An 18,651-nucleotide genomic window follows, 5' to 3' on the forward strand; every position below is an offset into this window, starting at 1 on the left:
GGACCGACTCCAGAAAACTCCCTTGCTTCTTGCAGCACCTCCCATGAAAAGTAAATGCATTCTCCACAGATCCACACCTTATCTGTACCTCAAACCAGCATGTCCTAACCTCTCACAGACCTGACTTGCCAGTGAGTCCTGGCCCCAGCAGTTTCCTACCTCACTGCCACAGAGAAGGCTAAAAGAAGGCTCCTTCTCCTTTAGGGCCTCTGTCTTGCTGGAGGGCCCTGGGCTCCACTTTTCCGGGCACCAGCAGGGTCAGCAGTGAGCTCCTGGCCCTCCTAGGGCTACTGGCCACAGGCCATGTATTCCCATGTTGCCTGCTAGTAACCTGTACCCTTATGGTTATACATTTGGTTGGACCTTGTGGTTGTACATTTAGTTCCCCAATGCATTTTATGTGCATAAACACCACATGGCTCCTGCTGCTACTACAAGCTGCAAGCCACACAAGACCACAAGGCAGAGGCAGTGTAAAGTGCAGTCCCTAGTTCTGCAGAAGGAAGCTCCCCAGCTATCAGTTTTAAATCAGCAGCACTGATTCATAGGAAGCAGGGATGTAGGAGCAGGGTGAGCACCACCTAGATCTCCTCAGCCAGGTACGCTGCTCCCAGGGCTACATTCAGAATGGCTGGTAAGATCACTGGATCTCATTGGGCAACAAAGCAGGTCACAGCTGGGGCAGCCAGGAGGTGAAACACTTTAATAATGGAGAAAGGAAATGGGTGAGACCTTGCGAAAATATAGACAAGCCCCTCCAGAGATGGCCCCCAGCATCTGCCCTCCAGTGCACCCTCTGTTCTGCTCCTCACTGGGTCTCTGCACACACAGTCCCCCTGCTCCTTTGCCATCCTTGATCCATTTTTCAAATCCTCTCTGCACATCTCTACCCACCCAGGACCTCCCCAATCACTGATGAAAAATGATGTGATCGTCCCTTCCCCACAGCTTGCCTCCATCTCCTCCTCCCCACAACAGAGGCAGGAAGGTCTTGTCTGCAGACGAATATATAGGCCAGTGACTCCTTCCCACCCCGTGATCTCCCTGGTGCCTACACTGTCCCTCCCTTGCTTGTCCCATAACCCCTCACTCTTCTCTTCCTTCTCACTGCCATGTAGTAGTGAGGGGCAGCAACAGCAATAGCTGCTTCCAGCAGCCAAGGAGAGCTGCTCATCATTCTGCTCCGATTACATGCATGATTGTAGGCATCTGATGTCAGCCACACAGACGCAAACACGTCATCTGCCCACATCCTAAGACAGCTTAGTCCAAAGCTTGGGAAAGACTCCCATTAATGTCAGCAGGCTTCTACCAAGCCTGGCATCTACCTGTCTGCCTGTCCATCCATCACCAACTATTTACTACTACTAGTAATCTCTTTCATTTTTTGCCTCCCTTCCCCCCATCAATCTCCTTCCCCCATCTGTCTTCTACCCTCTCTTTCACACTCTGTCTTCCCCCATTTATCTTTAACCATTGCTTTCTCTGCCCTGTTTCCAAGGCCATTTCACAGAAGCAAGAAATGACTAACAGATTTGGCTGCAAAAGATATAAGTTTTGTTGCTAAGGGAAACTGAATTTCAATCATTGCTCTGGAACAGCTGCCCCGGCCCTCCACAAAGCCTTCTGTTGCCCCAGAACAAAGTCCCATTATCCCAGGCCTTCTGGAAGAGGCATTGTGTAGCCCCTCTGCCACACTGATTTCACCTCCAAATATTTGGCCAGAACAGAAAACAAAGGCATGTGGGCAAAAGCCAACTGCAAATATGTGGCTGCAAAGAGAGACCTCTGAGCCCAGTGAAAGAGGGACAGCCTGCTGTCCGAGTACCTCATGAGCTAGCCTGCTCTAGGCCTGTCTGAATCCAACTTTCCCCTACTCCCACCTCCCCATCCCACATCCCAAGCCATGGCCCTTGATTTCCAAAAAGGTACAGCCTCATGGTCTGCACTGTACCCATGAGGCATGCAGACCAGACAAACAAGACTGATACCAGTCTAATCCTTTCCCTGTTAGCTGCTGCGTGAGCTTCTCTGCTGTGAACTTCTCCTGGGGATGAACTCCCTCTGGGAAAAGATGCTGTGAGGGGCAGCTGTCCCATGCCTCAGGCTGTGTCATCCACAAGTGCATACGCCTCCAGGGGCTCCAAGGCTGCAGGACTCTGTTGAACAGCCGGGCGAGAACGGGAGAAACATCTTCTCACCTGGTGAAAGCTCTAAGCCTCATCAAAAGCCTCTTCATGGCAGCTTGAAGCCTCCCATTGATTGGGTCTCCAGTGGGTGGTGGAGTAGGTCACACAGAGTCAAAGCTCACCACCGGCTGCAGCTAAAAACCCAACCAGGACCAGCTGACCGTGACCAACCCCAGGCCAGAGATCAGCACTGCAGGGCCTGGACAGCAACATGGGGGGAGGATGGAAGAGGTGGGACCCACGGCCGTGGAAGAGCTGTGCTGAACCCCCCCCACCTTGTCACCACCAAATGCACTCGAGCTGTCCCTGCATCCCGTCCTGCTGCCTCTGCTGCATCAGTTTGTCCTCTGCAGCTTTTACGGGTAGAATAAGAGAGAGAGTTGAGAATTATTTGACGGGAGGGAGACTTTTTCGGTCTTGTTCCAGGCAGGAGCTGAAGCCTCATTCTCTCCCACCACAGACAAGTGCCTCAACCACTGGGTTACAGAATCAGCCCATCAGGATTTCACTAGTTATACTAAAAGGAACAGCCTGAGCAGGACTGAACATGGCCCCTGGAACAACCAACAGCCGGGGGTAGGCTCTCTCTGAGAGGTGGGAGAGCCAGGGCAACAGCTCTGCTCCAAGGCAGGCCTAGACCCCCCCAGTGACTGCTACCCCTGCTGCGCTGTGCTAGGCTTGGTACTGCTTTCAGCTTCTTTTGTAAAGGAAACAACTGGAAAAGACTGGTGCAGGGAAGCCCAGATGCCAGTGCTTCACATTACCTTGTGAGGGTAATTCTAGGTTTCCAGACAGCCTGGTTGATAAACTCTGCCTTGCAAGACTGGTGTAAGAGTGAACATGCAGGGGCACCTAGTGCCCACGATGGGAAGTGCACCCATGAACCAGTGAGAGGACTCTGTTCTAGGCATCATTGTATGTACCTACCCAGTAATGAAAAAAATAAGGAGAATATGCCCTAGTGTTAGTCAGCTGTAGGGACCACAGGGGTCCCTGAGGACTGTGGGGATATCAGAGGAAAAGTTTATTTGCTTCTTGATGGTGTCCCTTTAACTTCTTCTTGATTCAAGTCCCACACCTGTAAAGCAGTAATATTATTGCCAACTCATCTTGGACAAGAGAGTGCTTGATGTTATCCTTTTTAGCAGCTAATCCTTGTTTAATTTCCTCCCAGCCTTGGGTCTGTAAATTGTATAAACACTGTGCTCAGTTTACAGGTACTTTCCTCTCAGGTACTTTGAGCTTTGCAAACTCAGCCTGGGAGCTGAGCGCTAAACTGGTTTCCTGCATCAAGACATGGGAGAGAATCTACAGATTTGATTACAGTTTCTGGTAAGCCTTGTTGCCTTCAGGGCTTTGGTGTGTGTGAAGTCATTCTGGGCCTCAGGAAAGTTGTGCAGCTGGCTGCTGTACAAGCAGGGGCAGATCCCAGCCCCTTGCACTGGTGCAATGTTGGCTCTGCAGAGAGAGGATGATGAAAAATCAGTGTTGTGGTAAATTCTGAAGAGGTGTTCACTTTCTCATGAGGCCATAGAGGGCAAATAAAAGCTCTCCCTTCCTCTCCCTGGGGCATCAAAGCACTGCCTGGCTAGTATCTCAACATGTCTGACAAAACAAGCGATGGAAAAACTTAGTGAGGAAGGGTGCTGAAAAATGGATGGATCCCTGAGGAGATTCAGGGCAACACAAAGTGCCCATTTTACAGAGGGGAAGGCTGAGCCACAGAATGCTGAAGCCACTTTGCCATGGTTAGACAGTGACCAGGAGTCCTGATGTCCAGGCTGCAGGTCCAAGAGAAGTCACTATTAAGGACCAAGCAACTCTAGGCAAAGCATTCTGTTAAAAGCCAAGTGAAAACAATGAAGAAAGGACCAAGGGACAAGGACTCACTGCTTAAATAACAGAAGTCAGTGGAGTTCAACGATTCTCTACTAGAGGGCAGCAGCGATCAACATTTCCAACCCACTCCCCCTGTTCCAGGATTGAAGGTGTTTGTTCCCATCTCTCTGGGCACTGGTGGGTGGAGGAACTTGCTGCCCCCTGTCCTGGCTCAGAGTGTACCACGATCCCTCTTCCTGGCCACAAGACACACTGATGGCAGCAGCACAGATATACCACGGACGCATACGCCCCCCAGATGAGTGGGAGGTGTACTTAACATAAAGATGGACTGCTGTACCCAAGGGGAACAACAGACACAGCAGCACAGCCGTGTGCCAAAGAGAAAGTACCTGAGATGCCAGGCTTGAGGTTACCTGAGATACTGATCCATCTTGTCCAGCCAGAGTACTCCTGAATAAGCCCCACATCTGTATGTAGTAGGCACCATGCCCAGCTCTGAGAGAGAGCCCATCTCAAAGTCCCAGCTCACCAGCTTCCTGAGTTTTGCCTTTACCAGCAATAGCAACATGAAGACCAACTCAGGCCTTCGGTATAACCTAGCCTGCTCCTAGAGTTCCTCCCCTGTCCTCACAGATTCGGAGCCTGCCAACAGGCTGGGGTGATTCAAGCAAACGCTGCCAGCTTGGAGCAGCTGCATGGTATGCAGGAGCTACCAGCTTTATTGGTTGAAATTAGTGGCGCCCATTGTTTTCTCGCAGAAAGAGCTGCTTAATCTGTTAAACTTCGTGTCTTACAAGCAGCCATTGGCCTGCGTCACTATGTCAGCAGCACCTAGGGGGCAGTGACTCAGTCACAGAGTAATCAAGTTGGGAGGCTTTGAACTGAGGAAACCCAGACTCTCTCAAACTCAGACCCTTACAAAAGGCCCTGGAGGGTTTCTGCGGTCTAGCTGTGGGGCTGATTTGACTCAGAAGAGCTTTCTTATCAGCAGGTGAGATGCAAGAACTCATCCCCACCCTCAAACCAGGGTGAGATCCTCCTGGCCAGGGCAGGAGGGTCACACCTTAGTCCTGCTGAATATAGGCTGAAGGCTGCTATCTCAGATCCCAGTCTCCATGCTATCCTTCAGCCTAGCCCACTGTGTTGGTGACCCCACCTCCAGTGGCAGAAGCTCAGGGCAGAAGAGCTGTCCTCACACAGTGGGAAGGCTTGTGGTCCTCTCTCCCACCCTTCACCCCAAGGGAAGCCTCATGCTGGCAGGAACGGGCTTCCCAGAGTCTGCTTCTCTCTGTCAGATGAAAGCAAAACCCTTTGCTTGTGTGCCATAACCCCCAGCTTGCCAGTAGCAAAGAGAGATGCTCCCTTCACATGCAGCTGTGCTTAGAGACACTGATAGGAACCAGCATGAAGAGCAATCACTGCCCTGTCCTCAGACCAGGGTAAGGGGCTGTACACTAGGCTGAGGTAGGTCCTCCCACAACAAAGCAGCAGTGCAGGTGGGAGGAGGAAGGTGCCCTGCCTTAGCCTGTGCCTGTGGACCACACCATGGCTCAACCACCAGCTCTGGCAGTGCTCTGGAAGCAGGAGGAGCTGCTCTGGGGTTCCCATGGACTCCCACACACAGCAGCGCTGCACTGAGAGGCTGTCTGCCTGGGTCTATCCTGGTCTTGCCAGTACTGTCCACGCACTCTGGCCCTCTCTCTCCTGGTACCCGGGCAGCAAGCTGGCTCCCAGCTGACCAGAACAGGAAGAACAAACCCCAGCCAGGCACCACCTGGCTGCAGATCTGCCTGTATCTGGCTTGTGCATCAGTAGTAAGGGGGAAGGGGCCCTGCAGACAACAGGAAACAGGGCATCGCTTGGTTAGGAAAAAAACATCATACCCAGAGCTGTAGTTGGCCTCAGAGGGCGTTACTGAAACTGCACAGCACTTCCTATACCCTGGCACCAACATCAGTGAAATACCACAGCAACCTGCACAGTGCCAGCAGCTGCCACAGCTCTGAGCTTCCTCAAGCCTCTGCCCCAGATTAGGCCTCATGTCTGTGGCGGCTGAGAGTTGGGAGTGGGGGATGGCCAATGCCTTGAGGAACAACCCCTCAGTTGGATGGAGTGAAGCAAGTTGGGGATGTCAGTCCACAGGTCATGGGCACTGGCTGGGCAAGTAGCTAGGAGCTCAGCTTTGACCCACCAGCTCTCTGGTTGTTCTGCTAGTGGGTCACCCTCTCTTCCCTTTGGGAATCAGCTGACAGGAACCCAGGTGCTGCCCTCTCTTGTGAAGCACAAGGAAGATGGGGATGCCCACCCAGCAGGGACTATGGGTTTTCAGGAGCTCATCTACCTGCAGCCTGAAGAAGAGATGCCACACTGAAAACCTGAGGCCAGAGTTTGCCCCCCTCCAGATGCCCTGGCCCAGCCCAGCAGATGGGCAAGGAGATGCCTAATGAACATGTTTTGAGAGGTTCAGGTCTACTGTGAGGCCTCTGAAAACGGGGCCTTGTTCTCTAGATGCTGCTATAATACAGAGGACAACAAGATGGTGCCTTGAAGAGTGGTATGACTGGGCCAGAGCCTGCTGTGTGCAGGGCTGACTTATTTCATATGTATGGCACACTTAGCCACCTTCTGTTTTCTGGGCTAGATGTGCCCCAGAGGGTATGTGTGAGAAGGAAAAAACAGCCTGTGCTACCCTCGCCCAGCCACTGCAGTTTCAAAATTAATCAATGGGGTGTGGAAAAAGCCTGGCATCCTGTTTTTAACCACATGGCAAGATGACACCTTGATGGTATTGGGGGGGTGATGCATCAGCCCTGGGACTGTTCACATGTATCCACATAGGACTACTGAGGCAAGAGATTGGGGAAAGGCTGTGAGACAGCTCCTGCAGAGCTTCTTCCCAGGACTCATTCCAGTTTGGCACAAAGCCACCATTTCCACCCCCCTCCCCTGCACCCCTAATGGAATTTGGAAGGAAACATCTTCATTCTGCTTGAAAATCCTCCAGTTCCCTGCAGGGAATTTCCAGTTATTCAAACAGTACGGTTTGGATCTGGAATCAACACTGATCCTTACACCTGTCAGCTTGGTTTGCTCTACGCACAAAACACACGTACCATTTTGGTACAAGTGAAACCAAAAGCTCTTTTTTAAACCTGAGCAAAGCCCACCCTTTCTGGTCTCATCTCTAAATACCCTTTTAAAAATTTCCCATGGAAATACAGAACTCAAGGGCAGCTGAGAGCAAACTCCTGCAAGTCCTGTCAATGCACCAAGTCCACATGGGCGGCTGCTCTCAGCAGTCACTCCTCAGCTAAGGAACTCCCTCATAAGAGCCCAAGTCTAGAAATCTTTTGGAAACACTGTTAGACCTTCCTATTTGGGCAAGCAGTTAGCAAACAAAGCTAGGCTGGGTGTAGGGCTTTCTGTTTTATGTTGATACTCCAGGTGCTTTTAACCTGTTTTGTTTCCTTGTACATTCTCCTGTTTTATAAGTTATTTATGTTTAATTATATAGCTATTAGTTATTTATTTATATATCTATTATTATAAATATAATGCATAGAACTGACATTGTCACACAGAGTTGTATTTTCTGGTGGGAAATTGTTTCACACAATGAATTTCACCTAGCTGCAGCAGCTGCCCAATCACCTATTCCCTGCTGTGGTGAGGTGTAGGATGGAGAGATGCCCTGTCACTCTGGTGGAAGGGTGAAGCCCATCTGGAGTAATTATGCTCCAAAGTAAGGCAGTTCCCAGGTCTTCACGTGACCCCCATACAGCAGGGGGGAACAATCCTCTCCCAGCTTTACTAGTGTAGAATAGTACATAGTGGGACTCTGGAGCTCTGGGTCCTATTCCCAGCTCTGCCACTAACTGTCTGACCTTGGACAAGTCTCTGTTTGCCCAAGATCAGACAGCCCCATTCCATGCCTCAGTTTGCCCACCTGTAAATGAGAGAGAAGGGGATTTTATTTCTTTGTAAAGGGCTTTGAAACCTGGTGATAAAAAGTACCATATTACCTGGGTAGACACGGTTCTTTGGGTAAATGTGATATCTTTTATTAGACGAACTAAATAGTTGGAAAAATGGTTCTTTGCAAGGTTTTGGGCAAAAACACCCTTCTTCAGGCACAGGGAGAGTCTTCTCATGTTTTGTGATCTCTGGGATGGAATGGAAGCCAATATGCAAAATGCAGGTCTGGGAAAATACAAATGTGTGGGAGGGAGGATCAGAGGAAATGGGAGACAATAGGTGTGAGACAGGTAGGGGGCAGGGGGGAGTAACTGTTGACCTGGTGATAGACTATAGCTGGTAAATGTAGAGAGGTTACCTGGAGTTATCAGATGGCTGGCAGCTTATAATGAGTCATAAACCCAATGTCTATATTTAGCCCATGATTTTTTGTATCCAGTAGATTTATGAAGTGAAGTTCGTAGGCTCATCTACAAAAGGTGCTTGTAAATTCTCTGAGGATTAGAACTGAGCGATCGGAGAGAGACCAGTTGTCTTGTGAGACGTGTGCACTCACAGGTAATTGGGTATTTTTATCTTTGATAGATGTTTGGTGGGCATTCGTTCTGGTACACAGTTGTTCTTTGGTTTCTCCTACGTATTTTCCATCAGGGCACTTAGCGCACTGGGTGAGATGTATTACATTTCTGGAGGTGCGGGCGTAAAATCCAGGAATGTTGATGGTTCTGTTTTGACCCAAAATACACCAAACAGATCCAGACCATGCTGGGACAAGAAATGTAAAACCTACCAACATATTCGCACCACTCCCGCTACAGCTACACTTTACCAGCCACATTGGATCACCAGGTCAACATTCTCCCCTTCCCCACCTATCTGTCTCACGTCTATGAGCTCCCATTCCCTCTGATCCTCACTGTCACACATTTGCATTTTCACAGACCTGCATTTTGCATATTGGCTTCTACTCCATCCAGGAGAACACAAAACAACAGCAGACCCTCCCTATACCTGAAGAAGGGTGTTTGTGCCCAACAGCTTGCAAAAAAACCCAAACAATTTTCCAACTACTTAGTCTAATAAAAGATACCGCATTTACCCAAAGAACCTCGTCTGCCTATGTCCTTAGACCAACACAGCTACAACCAACACCCCTGCAACATGAACGATATTACCTGGGGATTGTTTATTACCATCATTATCCAGACACTCTGCTGCTCTGAGAAGATGAATATCGGACTATGAGTGTCTATTGAAGCCTATAAAAGGACAAGACAATAGCAAAATGCAGCAGGGTCATTGCAGACAAACTGCACATACCCAACCTGCAGGAGTCCAGGAAGTCAAGCCACTCCTCAGGAAAGGGTTCCTCCTCCTCCAGATAAGATAACACTGCCTGTTATGCATTCAACATCACAATGAACCTCTCTCAGGCAGCAGGGAACTCAGAGGCAGATCAGTAGAGATGAGATCTCCCACTGATCTCTTGACTCAGAATCAGCACTAGTGCCTGCCCTTATCAAGTCCCCCTGCAAGAGATATAGCAGCAGTGCAAGTGTTACCACATGGTGCCACTCAAACTTCCTGAAGCACTAAAGAGATCATGGTTGTTTTTCAAAGAACCCCAATATCTGGATCCTGCTACAGTCCAGTTTGCATCACGCAAGTTCCCTCTCTGGCCCTGCTGCCTGCCCCTCTTTCTGAAGCAGTGATGGGAGCAGCAACTCTGTGACCACAGCAAGCAGCAGTGTTGAAGGTGGTGTGCAAAGGGGTTTGTGTCCCCCTCTGCATCTTTATGTGGGAGAAAGAAAGGGACCTAGAAAGTTTATCCCTCCCATGAGGAATTGCCTGGAAGGCTCTGCAGGGCCGGAAGGCTGTGGAGCGTGCTTAGCTGAGAGGGGAAAGAGTTGTCTTAGGCACTGAAACCCTCAAGTCCTCAATTCAGAGCTGGGACAGCAGCTGGTCCAGATCATCTTTCAAGACAGCTAAGAGCTGGCCCATGACATATTTTTATAGAGGGACAACAATGCTTCTCCACCCACTCTTCAGAAACAGCAAGGTGGGCAGTAGTGAAAAAGCTGAAGTTGTGTACAGATAAATCAGCAGCGCACAGCCCAGAGAAGGATTTCCTCTCTCTCTAAAACACTACTGTTTGAGACAGAGAAGCAGAGAGGCTTCTTATTTCATTTCCTTCTCTCTTGCTGTCAATCCCTCCTGCTGCTGCTCAGACTCTGAGCTGGCATCTAGGTTAGTGGAAGTATGCTGGGGGTTGTGGGAAATGCTGGGGGTTGGAGGAGGTGCTGGGAGCCCAAAGACCAACTGTTCAAAACAGCAGCTAAAAGAGGCGAGAAGAAAATTTGTGGGAGGGAGAAAAGAAGGTGATACCACAAAAAAGCAGAAGCTATAAAGTGACCACAGCCACTGCTCAGTGTTGTCGCCTGTGGCTGGCTTTTGCAGCCCTCCTGAGCCAGCAAGGGGGAAAAGAAGGAAAAACCATCCAGGATGCACTGCTGAACACAAGGTAGGTCTGAATTCATGCCAGTGCTCGGTATCAAGCAATGCTGGAGTCACAGCTGAAACACCGCAGTTGAGGCAAACAGATGTCGGGGCTTTGGAGACTCAGGGGGCTAGAGGCCCTTGTAAAGTTACGGTAGATCCTGTTGACCTGATAGGGCCTCTCCCCTGCTGGGGCCATGCTGGCAGGCTGCCAGTGCCTAGCACCACATTAAAGGAGATCACTCTGTAGTGCAATTTTAATAGAAGAGAATGCACATTTCAGCTTAGCAGTGAAATTTTCTAATTGGACCTTTTTAAAAAAAAGTTTAATTTGTGGTTTTTCATTTCAATCTTAGGATAAAAGGACAAAATGAGAAGCAAGAATTGGAAACACCAGCATTTGGCTTTTGAGATAAGCAATCCTTATTGTCTAAGAACTAGCAAGGTTTTGGACAGGGATGAGCTGACATGTCTCCATCCCTGCTTTTGGGAAGCTTGACCACCATAGTTTGTTGGTCCAGCTTCTGAGCAGCTAAAGCAGACACCCACTCAGCCAGGATCAGGGAGTTGTGACTTAAGGATCTGACCCAGTGACAGAGAAGAAGAGATAGCTTAGCAGTGAGATCTTTTGGCCTATAGAACAGTCTCCCAAGGGGATGATGGACATATCATTCCTTGTTGTTTAAAATGTGGCTGGATTGAAGGGAGTAATCTTTCAGTAAGTGGTGCCTGAGCTACTCAAGTGATGCTGGCTCTCTCTAGATCTTCCACAAAGAGAAGCCAGAGATCTTCCAGCTCTCACCTCCTCAGATTGTAAGCTTTGCTGACCCCAGTTCCAGGTAGCACAATGAACAGTGCTAACTCAGAATGAGAAAGGAAGGGCCGGGAGATGGAAAGCGATGGTAGCAGCTTCTCTCCCAAGCTAGGGGGGACAATCCAAAGCTGTCCAACTGGCTTTTAAAAGAGGTGTCTGATATCAATCAGAAAGGATGAAAGAGCAAACATCTGAAAGGGGCTCTAAGTGGCTTACACAGGACTTGGAAGGAGCCCCCTGGGACATTGAGTCAAGTGCCTCCGATCTGAATCGCAATTTAGTCACTTAGAACTAAGTTACTTAAGGATCTTTGAAACTCATTTGCTCCGCGAAGCTTGATTTCCCAGGATATTCAGCACCTTGGGTGCATATTGGCTGCTGAAAACCTGCCCTTGATTGCAGGTGCTTGAGCACTTAGAAATTGGGCTCTGGGCTCTTTTGAAAAATTTGGTCCTCACATGGGCAAAATTTAAACTGATTTAACATGCCAGAAGCTGCAGATGGGAAGACATTTAGCAAAACCTAGGGAACATTTAAGAATAAGTTGTTCGGCACAAGCACAGAAACCCACTCAGACATTGCCAGGGAATAGAAGCACAGCCACTTACTGCTGCCACCTTTATTTTTATTTCAGATCCCATTGCATTTTATTGCTGTAATTCCAGGAGGCTGGACATGTGGGTGTATTTTATGGAATGAGCTCTTAGAGGATAGGATGGGAGACCATGGGGCTTGCTGTACAGTTAAGCAAATCACAGATGTGCTTGGCAAATTTTGAATTCTAAGTGCTTGTCTAGACAGGCAGCAAGTGCTTTTAGTACGGCAGAACAGTGAAATGCTAAATGTGAAGGGAAATAAGCTATACTGGTATGAGGCTTTTTTCTATTAGCACAACTACATCCTCACTAGGCATGGTACTGGCCAGGGTGGATAAAATTAACAATTTATTTTTAAATTTAAAAAGTTTTTTTTTTTAAATTTAAACCATGTTTTATTTAATCATATATTTTTATTCTTTTTGTTAAGATGCTTTAATAAAATAAACATATAAAGATAGCTTTAATTTAAGATATGTTTAAGCTCAAATAGATGATCATGGGATAGGGATTATAACTTCTAATTATATACTATTTGAAATAATATATTAACGTAACCTTTTAAAAAGTTTTTTTAAATCGGTCACAATAGGCCATGGACTACATTAGGGGTCCAATCTTATGGGGTTCTCAGAGGCTCCTCTATAGATTAGTAAAGATGAAAGAAAACCGCTCTACCCAGTGCGACTTGGTGCTCCGTTTACTTTAGAAGATCCCATTAAGCATCCCTGTGATGCTTAGTTTCAGCTCTCAAACTGTGGATTTGTGTCACCAGAGATCAAAGGCAGACAAGGTTCTTTAGGTAGATATGATATCTTTTATTAGACCAACTAAATAGTTGGAAACATTTTTCTTTGCAAGCTTTTGGACACAAACACCCTTTTTCAGGCATAGGGAGAATTTGTCCTCTTCAGAGATAACATCCTTGTTAACAGCAGTATAGGGAGATGAGAGATAACAGACCTAATTACCCACCCATCAGCCCTATTATGTCTCTGCAAGTGTGTGTATACACTGCCAAGCCCTTGTCTTTCTGTAAAAGTGCAAAGTTTCAAGAAGTTAAATGAATAGAGGATTGTTGGGAGTGAAGTAGATCTGGGCAAAAAGGAAGAGTCTGGGATAAATGCAAGGAGAGAAAGGCAGTAGAAACAGAAGACAAACTGTTTCTCTTCCTCTGAGAAATTCTGATATGTCTACGTATTTCGCAGAAAACAAAGTCTGTTAAAGACACCTCACTAAGGCTGTGAAGTTAAGCTATCAAAGGCTGGGAATGCTAGAATTATGTTTGCTATCAGGGTAAATGTGCTCCCCATTCTGCAGAAGCATAATGGAGCCAGTCTTTAACTAGACCACCACATATCAGTGAGTCCAGAGGCCTTTGCCTTATTCACTGTGGTCATACACTGGTGGCTTGAAGCTCTAGAAAAGCAAGGAGCACTCTGCTGAGCCCTGTTGGTGAAAGGGGCATAACAGGGTAGCTAACTACCCCATTAGCCACTCAGTCATGAGAAGCAGCTATTGCCAAGTGACTCTGAGAGTGGGTTGATTTAGTATAGTCACTCTAATAACCTGGATTTTCCTTCTCTCCCCAAATAAAAGTTTCTCAATTTTAAAACCTTGGATTTATTGTGTGCGTGCATCGGGGGGAGGGGGGAGCATTGCTTTCCATAAGCGCAAAGACAATGTAGTTTCACTTCCCAGGTTTGTGAGTGGGAGGCCCAAGTGAATGGGGACAGAGACTTTTTCACCAGAAACACTGAGAAAATTATAGTTGTCCCTTTGTACTGCTAACTCACAGAGCAAATGGTGATCACTGAATGAGCAGCTACTCAATGTTTTATCATAGAAAATGAAGGTTGGAAGGGACCCAAGGAGGTCATCTAGTCCAAACCCCTGCTCAAAGCAGGACCATCCCCAACTAGACCAGTCCAGCCAGGGTTTTGTCGAGCCAAGCATTAAAAACCACCAAGGATGGAGATTCCACCACCTCTCTGGCTTTTTCCAGTGCTTCACCACCCTCTGAGTGAGGAAGTGTTTCCTAATATTCAACCTAAATTCCCCTGCTGCAACTTGAGACCACTGCTCCTTGCTCTGTCATCTGCACCACTGAGAACAGGCTGGCTCCATCTTTGGAATCCCCCTTCAGGTAGCTGAAGGCTGCTATCAAATCCCGCCTCAGTCTTCTCTTCTGCAGACTAAATAACCCCAGTTCCCTCAGCCTCTCCTCAGAAGCCATGTGCCCCAGCCTCCAACCAATTTCATTGCCCTTCACTGGACTCACCCATTTGTCCACATCCTTTCTATACTGAGGGTCCAAAACCGAACACAGTACTCCAGATGTGGCCTCACCAGTGTTGAATAGAAGGGAATAATTACTTCCTTCAATCTGCTGGCAAAGCTCCTACTAATGCAGGCCAGTATGCTGTTAGCGTTCTTGGCAAAAAGGGTACACTGTGCTTTCTCCCCATTGGTCAGCGTGGGAGCTTTTATGCCATTCAGAACTTACTCTGGAGACAGAATTATGAATTTCCTCCCACATTTTTCTACAGTCCTTAGGAGATAAAAGTCTGAGGGCTTCACAGTAACTAATGAATTTTACGGGTCTCTCCTGGAGAGGAAGGAGTGCCATTATCCCCCTTTTACAGGTGGAGAGCTGAGGCCCAGAGAGATTACAGTCAAACCCGAACATGCCCCACTATTGAGGGCTCAATTTCCAATGCCCCCGATGTTTCAGAACACCTAGCACTTAACACTTGATCTGTTCAATGCTTGGCACCCGTCGACTCTGACTGCAGCTGCAAGTGCTCAGCACTACTGCGAGTCAGACCCTAGGCAAAGGCATCTCACATTTGGCATCCAGAGGGTAAGGAATGCACAGTGAGTGACTACCTGGGAACAGTTTGGTTTTTCAGTGTCTTAACCAGCAATGTAAAGACCATACCTCATTGCAGATGACAGGGTGATGAATGAAGGCTGCATGAGAAAGCAGAATTCTGGCATTTCCTAACTTTTGAATGCTTGGTTTTGCAGCCCCAATAGCAGCCTCCTAACATAGTTGCATTCATTTGTGATTTTCTGTGTTAAAGCAGCAAACTGACAATAGACAAATGACATTGGGTGGCATCATTTGTCCTCCCTAGGGTGCATATCATCAGAGTTGGCATCTAGAAGCCCAGCATACATATCTCTGCCAGCTGAGCTAAAATATTAACTAGTAGCAGTAACAGGTTGCCAGCTTGCTTGCAGGACAGCACTGGAGGGAGGCGAGATGCATACCTTGTGAGTAGGTGTCATAGAGCATCTATCCAGGTACTCTGGGTGGAGGGGGAGGAGGCACTTTAATTAGAGTGGCTCTGAGAGCTGTTCTAATTAAGGTGCCCACAGCATCACATGTATTCAGTGTCCTGCACTTCAGAATGGTGTAACACACTTCAGTCAAAGTGGCCCTGCTGCCATTTTGAAACGTGGGGATGCTGAATACACATGACACGGAGGCTTCTGGAGCGTGCTAATTAGTATGCTCCAGCAGACTCTCAGCAGGCTTGATTAATCAAGTTGGATCCAACACGTGCCAATTAGCACACAACAGATCAGAGCCGAGGTCCGTCACGTGTATAGGTGCTCATAGATACTTGCAGACAGTCAAGGAACATTGTGACTCAAGGATCTCGGTCCAGCTCTGAAAAAAAGTGCGCTCTAGCTAGCACATACTCTTTTGCCCATGTTTCCTCACTCCCTTTCCCCCACTCTTCCCTACCTCATCTCAGTCCCTTTCTTTTTCCATCATAATCAGGCGCCTCTCAACCAAGTCCCTGCCCAGCAAATCTGAATCCACTCCTCCAGTTCTGGTCTCGAAGTGCAGGGTTTGGAACTACCAAGGTCACAGGCCTGGGTACAAGGAGCTTGGGTCTGTGCCCAGCTCCATCACTGATATGCAGCATTACCTTAGATAAGATTTTTTCCACTCTTTATGTTTGCATTTCCCCATTGTGCATGCCGGCATCGTGGGCTGCTTGTCCAGCATAGGTAAAGTGCATAGAAATCATCACGTGGAAAGGGGTGTGCAAATACTCTTTGGGGGTGGCACAGGTGTGTTCTCAAAGCCACTCCTTTACCTTGAAGGGTAATGAGTGTCGGGGCTGTTGTGTGAAGAATTAACCAGATACGAGGTTAAATAGTCTGACCTGCAGGTCAAAATAACAGCCAAGGTCAAAAACGGCCTCTGACTCTTGGTGCTCTGCTTGAGACAACCGGCTCGGAGGTGCAGAGGTTTTTCCTGCCTGCAGCCCCTCTCCTCAGCTCAAAAAGCCATTGCAGCAGCACAGCATCCCCCAAACCAGCTCTGCAGCTGGACCCCTGCTCAAAAGTCGCTTGCAATAATAGCATCAGCTATGGTGTGGTTTCTACCAGGTCATCCTTGGGGATTTTCATGGGTAGGCTGCGGGCAGGAAGGATCAGACCTGTCATGGTGGGGGAGGGGGAGAAGGGAGAGGTGGCTTCCTGTGGTGCTCAGGCCAGGGCTGTTGTAGAAGAACCACGAGCTTTGAAGCTGGACAGAAACTGCACAGGAGACGCAGGTGCTGCAGACCATCCCCTGGGCCCAGCTACCAGGTCTGTAGCCACAACTAAATAGAGAGAGCGTACGGCCCAACCAGGCACTGCCACATCCACTGCATGCCACTCAACCCCCAAGCAACGCAGCGATGGAACCAGCTCTATACGTGGCAGCGTCTCTAGTGCTCAAACTTCCCATTTCAGCTGCTAGACTGCAGCCTCCCCCCTCCCTCCCCTGGACATTGCCCAGTCTCTTCCTTTGGGTCTGAAGTGCCACCCAGCTCTAACCTCCCCCGCTCCCAAAGTCTCATTCCCCTAGGCAAGGCCCCTTCAAAGCAGCACCAGGCTGTGCCAGTGAGGTTGGCTGCCTTCAGAATGCACCAAAAAGCCTGCAAGCCCAGTTACAAACATCAATGCCCACATACAGCAGACAGTGCATGGACTCCAGCTGCATGCATACCACTGGCACTTCTTTCCTTCAACCCTAACTTGGAAGCACAGTTGTTTTCCCAATAACCCCTTGAATTTCCTCCTACCGCACTGAAATGCTTAGACACCTGCACCCTAAGACAAGGGCACTGTGGAAGGTGCACTGTTATACTCTGGAGGTTAGTTTTGATCAACCATCTTCTCTATCCCAGGGGCTGCCCTCAGCATTGTTTATGAAGCCGAAAACCTGCACAAGAAGAAAATCAACCAACCCAACCCCAGCTTGGGCCACCAGGTGCTGTTAGTGATGCCATTTTCTAGTGTGCCTACCCTGAAGACCATAGTCACTGCAGGGCTATTTGTAACCACTCTCTGGAATTTGAAATTCTTCATCTGCTACTTTGAGATGCCTGCCAAAGTCCCCAGGTCCACCATACCACTGACAGTCTTGCTCTGGGATTGGCCCTCCCATCGGACTCTGAACCTTAGTGGTGACATCTGCGCAGACCTCTACAGCATTCAGGGTTGCCAGCTGACTGATGACCGTGGGCTCTTTGACCAGGCAGATGTCGTTGTGTTTCACCATCAGGAGCTGCAGCAGGGCAGGACGAATTTTCCCAAGAAAAGAAGTGTTCCTTTGCAAAAATGGGTGTGGGTGAACCTCGAGTCCCCCACACACACTCGGGCGCTGGCTGGCTGGAAGAATATCTTCAACTGGGTCATGACATACAGACAAGACTCTGACATCTTCATTCCATATGGAAAGCTCATGCTCCACTCTTCTACTAGTGTGGACATCCCAGACAAGACTGGCTTGGTGTCCTGGGTCATTAGCAACTACCACCATAGCCAGAAAAGAGCACAGGCCTACAAAAATCTGTCCAGACACCTCCACATGGACATATTTGGGAAGGCCAGTAAGAGGCCACTGTGTGAGACCTGCCTCTTAGCCACCACTTCCCAGTACAAGTTCTACCTGGCCTTTGAGAACTCCATCCACCAGGACTACATCACGGAGAAGCTGTGGAGAAATGCCTTGCTGGCTGGCACAGTGCCCGTGGTGCTGGGGCCTCCCAGAGCCAACTATGAGAAGTTCATCCCTGCAGATTCCTTCATTCATGTTGAGGACTTTGGGTCCATGCAGGAGCTGGCCAGCTTTATTAAGAGCATGAATGCCAGCCACTACAGACAGTTCTTTGAGTGGAAGAAGACGCACAAGGTGAAGCTGTATGAGGACTGGAGGGAACGGTTCTGTACCATCTGCACCAGGTACCACACCCTGCCCAAAGAAAAACTCTACCCGGACCTGGAAACCTGGTTCAGGACTTGAAAAGATGGGACTAGTCCAAAATGAGTCTTCTCAGCAACATGCAGTCTATATGGAGAAACCAGGCTGCCTGCAGGGGCAGAAAGTGACCTACTGATTTGCCTCGAGTAGCTGAGAGCAGGCTGGGAGTTAGGAGTCCTTACCTCTACTCCTAGTCCTGTGAGCTGCTCTAGCTGTATTCCTTCTCTCAGCTACTGTACAATGGGATCAAAATACCAACACACTCCACACTGGGGTGTTGAGAGAGCTGAACTAGTTGTTACAAGGAAAATACATGGTACTATATGACGGTGTGATGGGTTGCATTTCTGTGGGCTGGGGTTCTGCGATGACCAGGAGAGGGCACTGGGCTGTGGCAGGACTGGGAGTAAGGCTTTGCTTCCCTTTGCACCTCAGCAATAAGGGGGCACAAGAGTGATGTCAAGGGGA

At 48.6% G+C, this 18,651-nt stretch overlaps 1 protein-coding gene across 1 annotated transcript; it reads left to right on the forward strand.

The window, feature by feature from the left end:
- Positions 1-10,302: 10,302 nt before the first annotated feature.
- On the forward strand, positions 10,303-18,651 carry FUT7 (fucosyltransferase 7). Its single transcript, XM_090021922.1, has 2 exons — positions 10,303-10,527; positions 17,108-18,651. Exon 2 carries the CDS (start codon positions 17,203-17,205, stop codon positions 18,223-18,225), a length of 1,023 nt encoding a protein of 340 aa, XP_089878048.1. The 5' UTR covers positions 10,303-10,527; positions 17,108-17,202; the 3' UTR covers positions 18,226-18,651.

This window comes from Crocodylus siamensis, chromosome 11, assembly GCF_052110815.1.
Source record: "Crocodylus siamensis isolate JL-2025a chromosome 11, ASM5211081v1, whole genome shotgun sequence".
NCBI lineage: Eukaryota > Metazoa > Chordata > Crocodylia > Crocodylidae > Crocodylus > Crocodylus siamensis.

What these genes read in the sequence shown, in the direction of transcription:
- FUT7 (XM_090021922.1), top strand. Translation starts at nt 17,203, where the DNA reads ATGCCATTTTCTAGTGTGCCTACCCTGAAGACCATAGTCACTGCAGGG.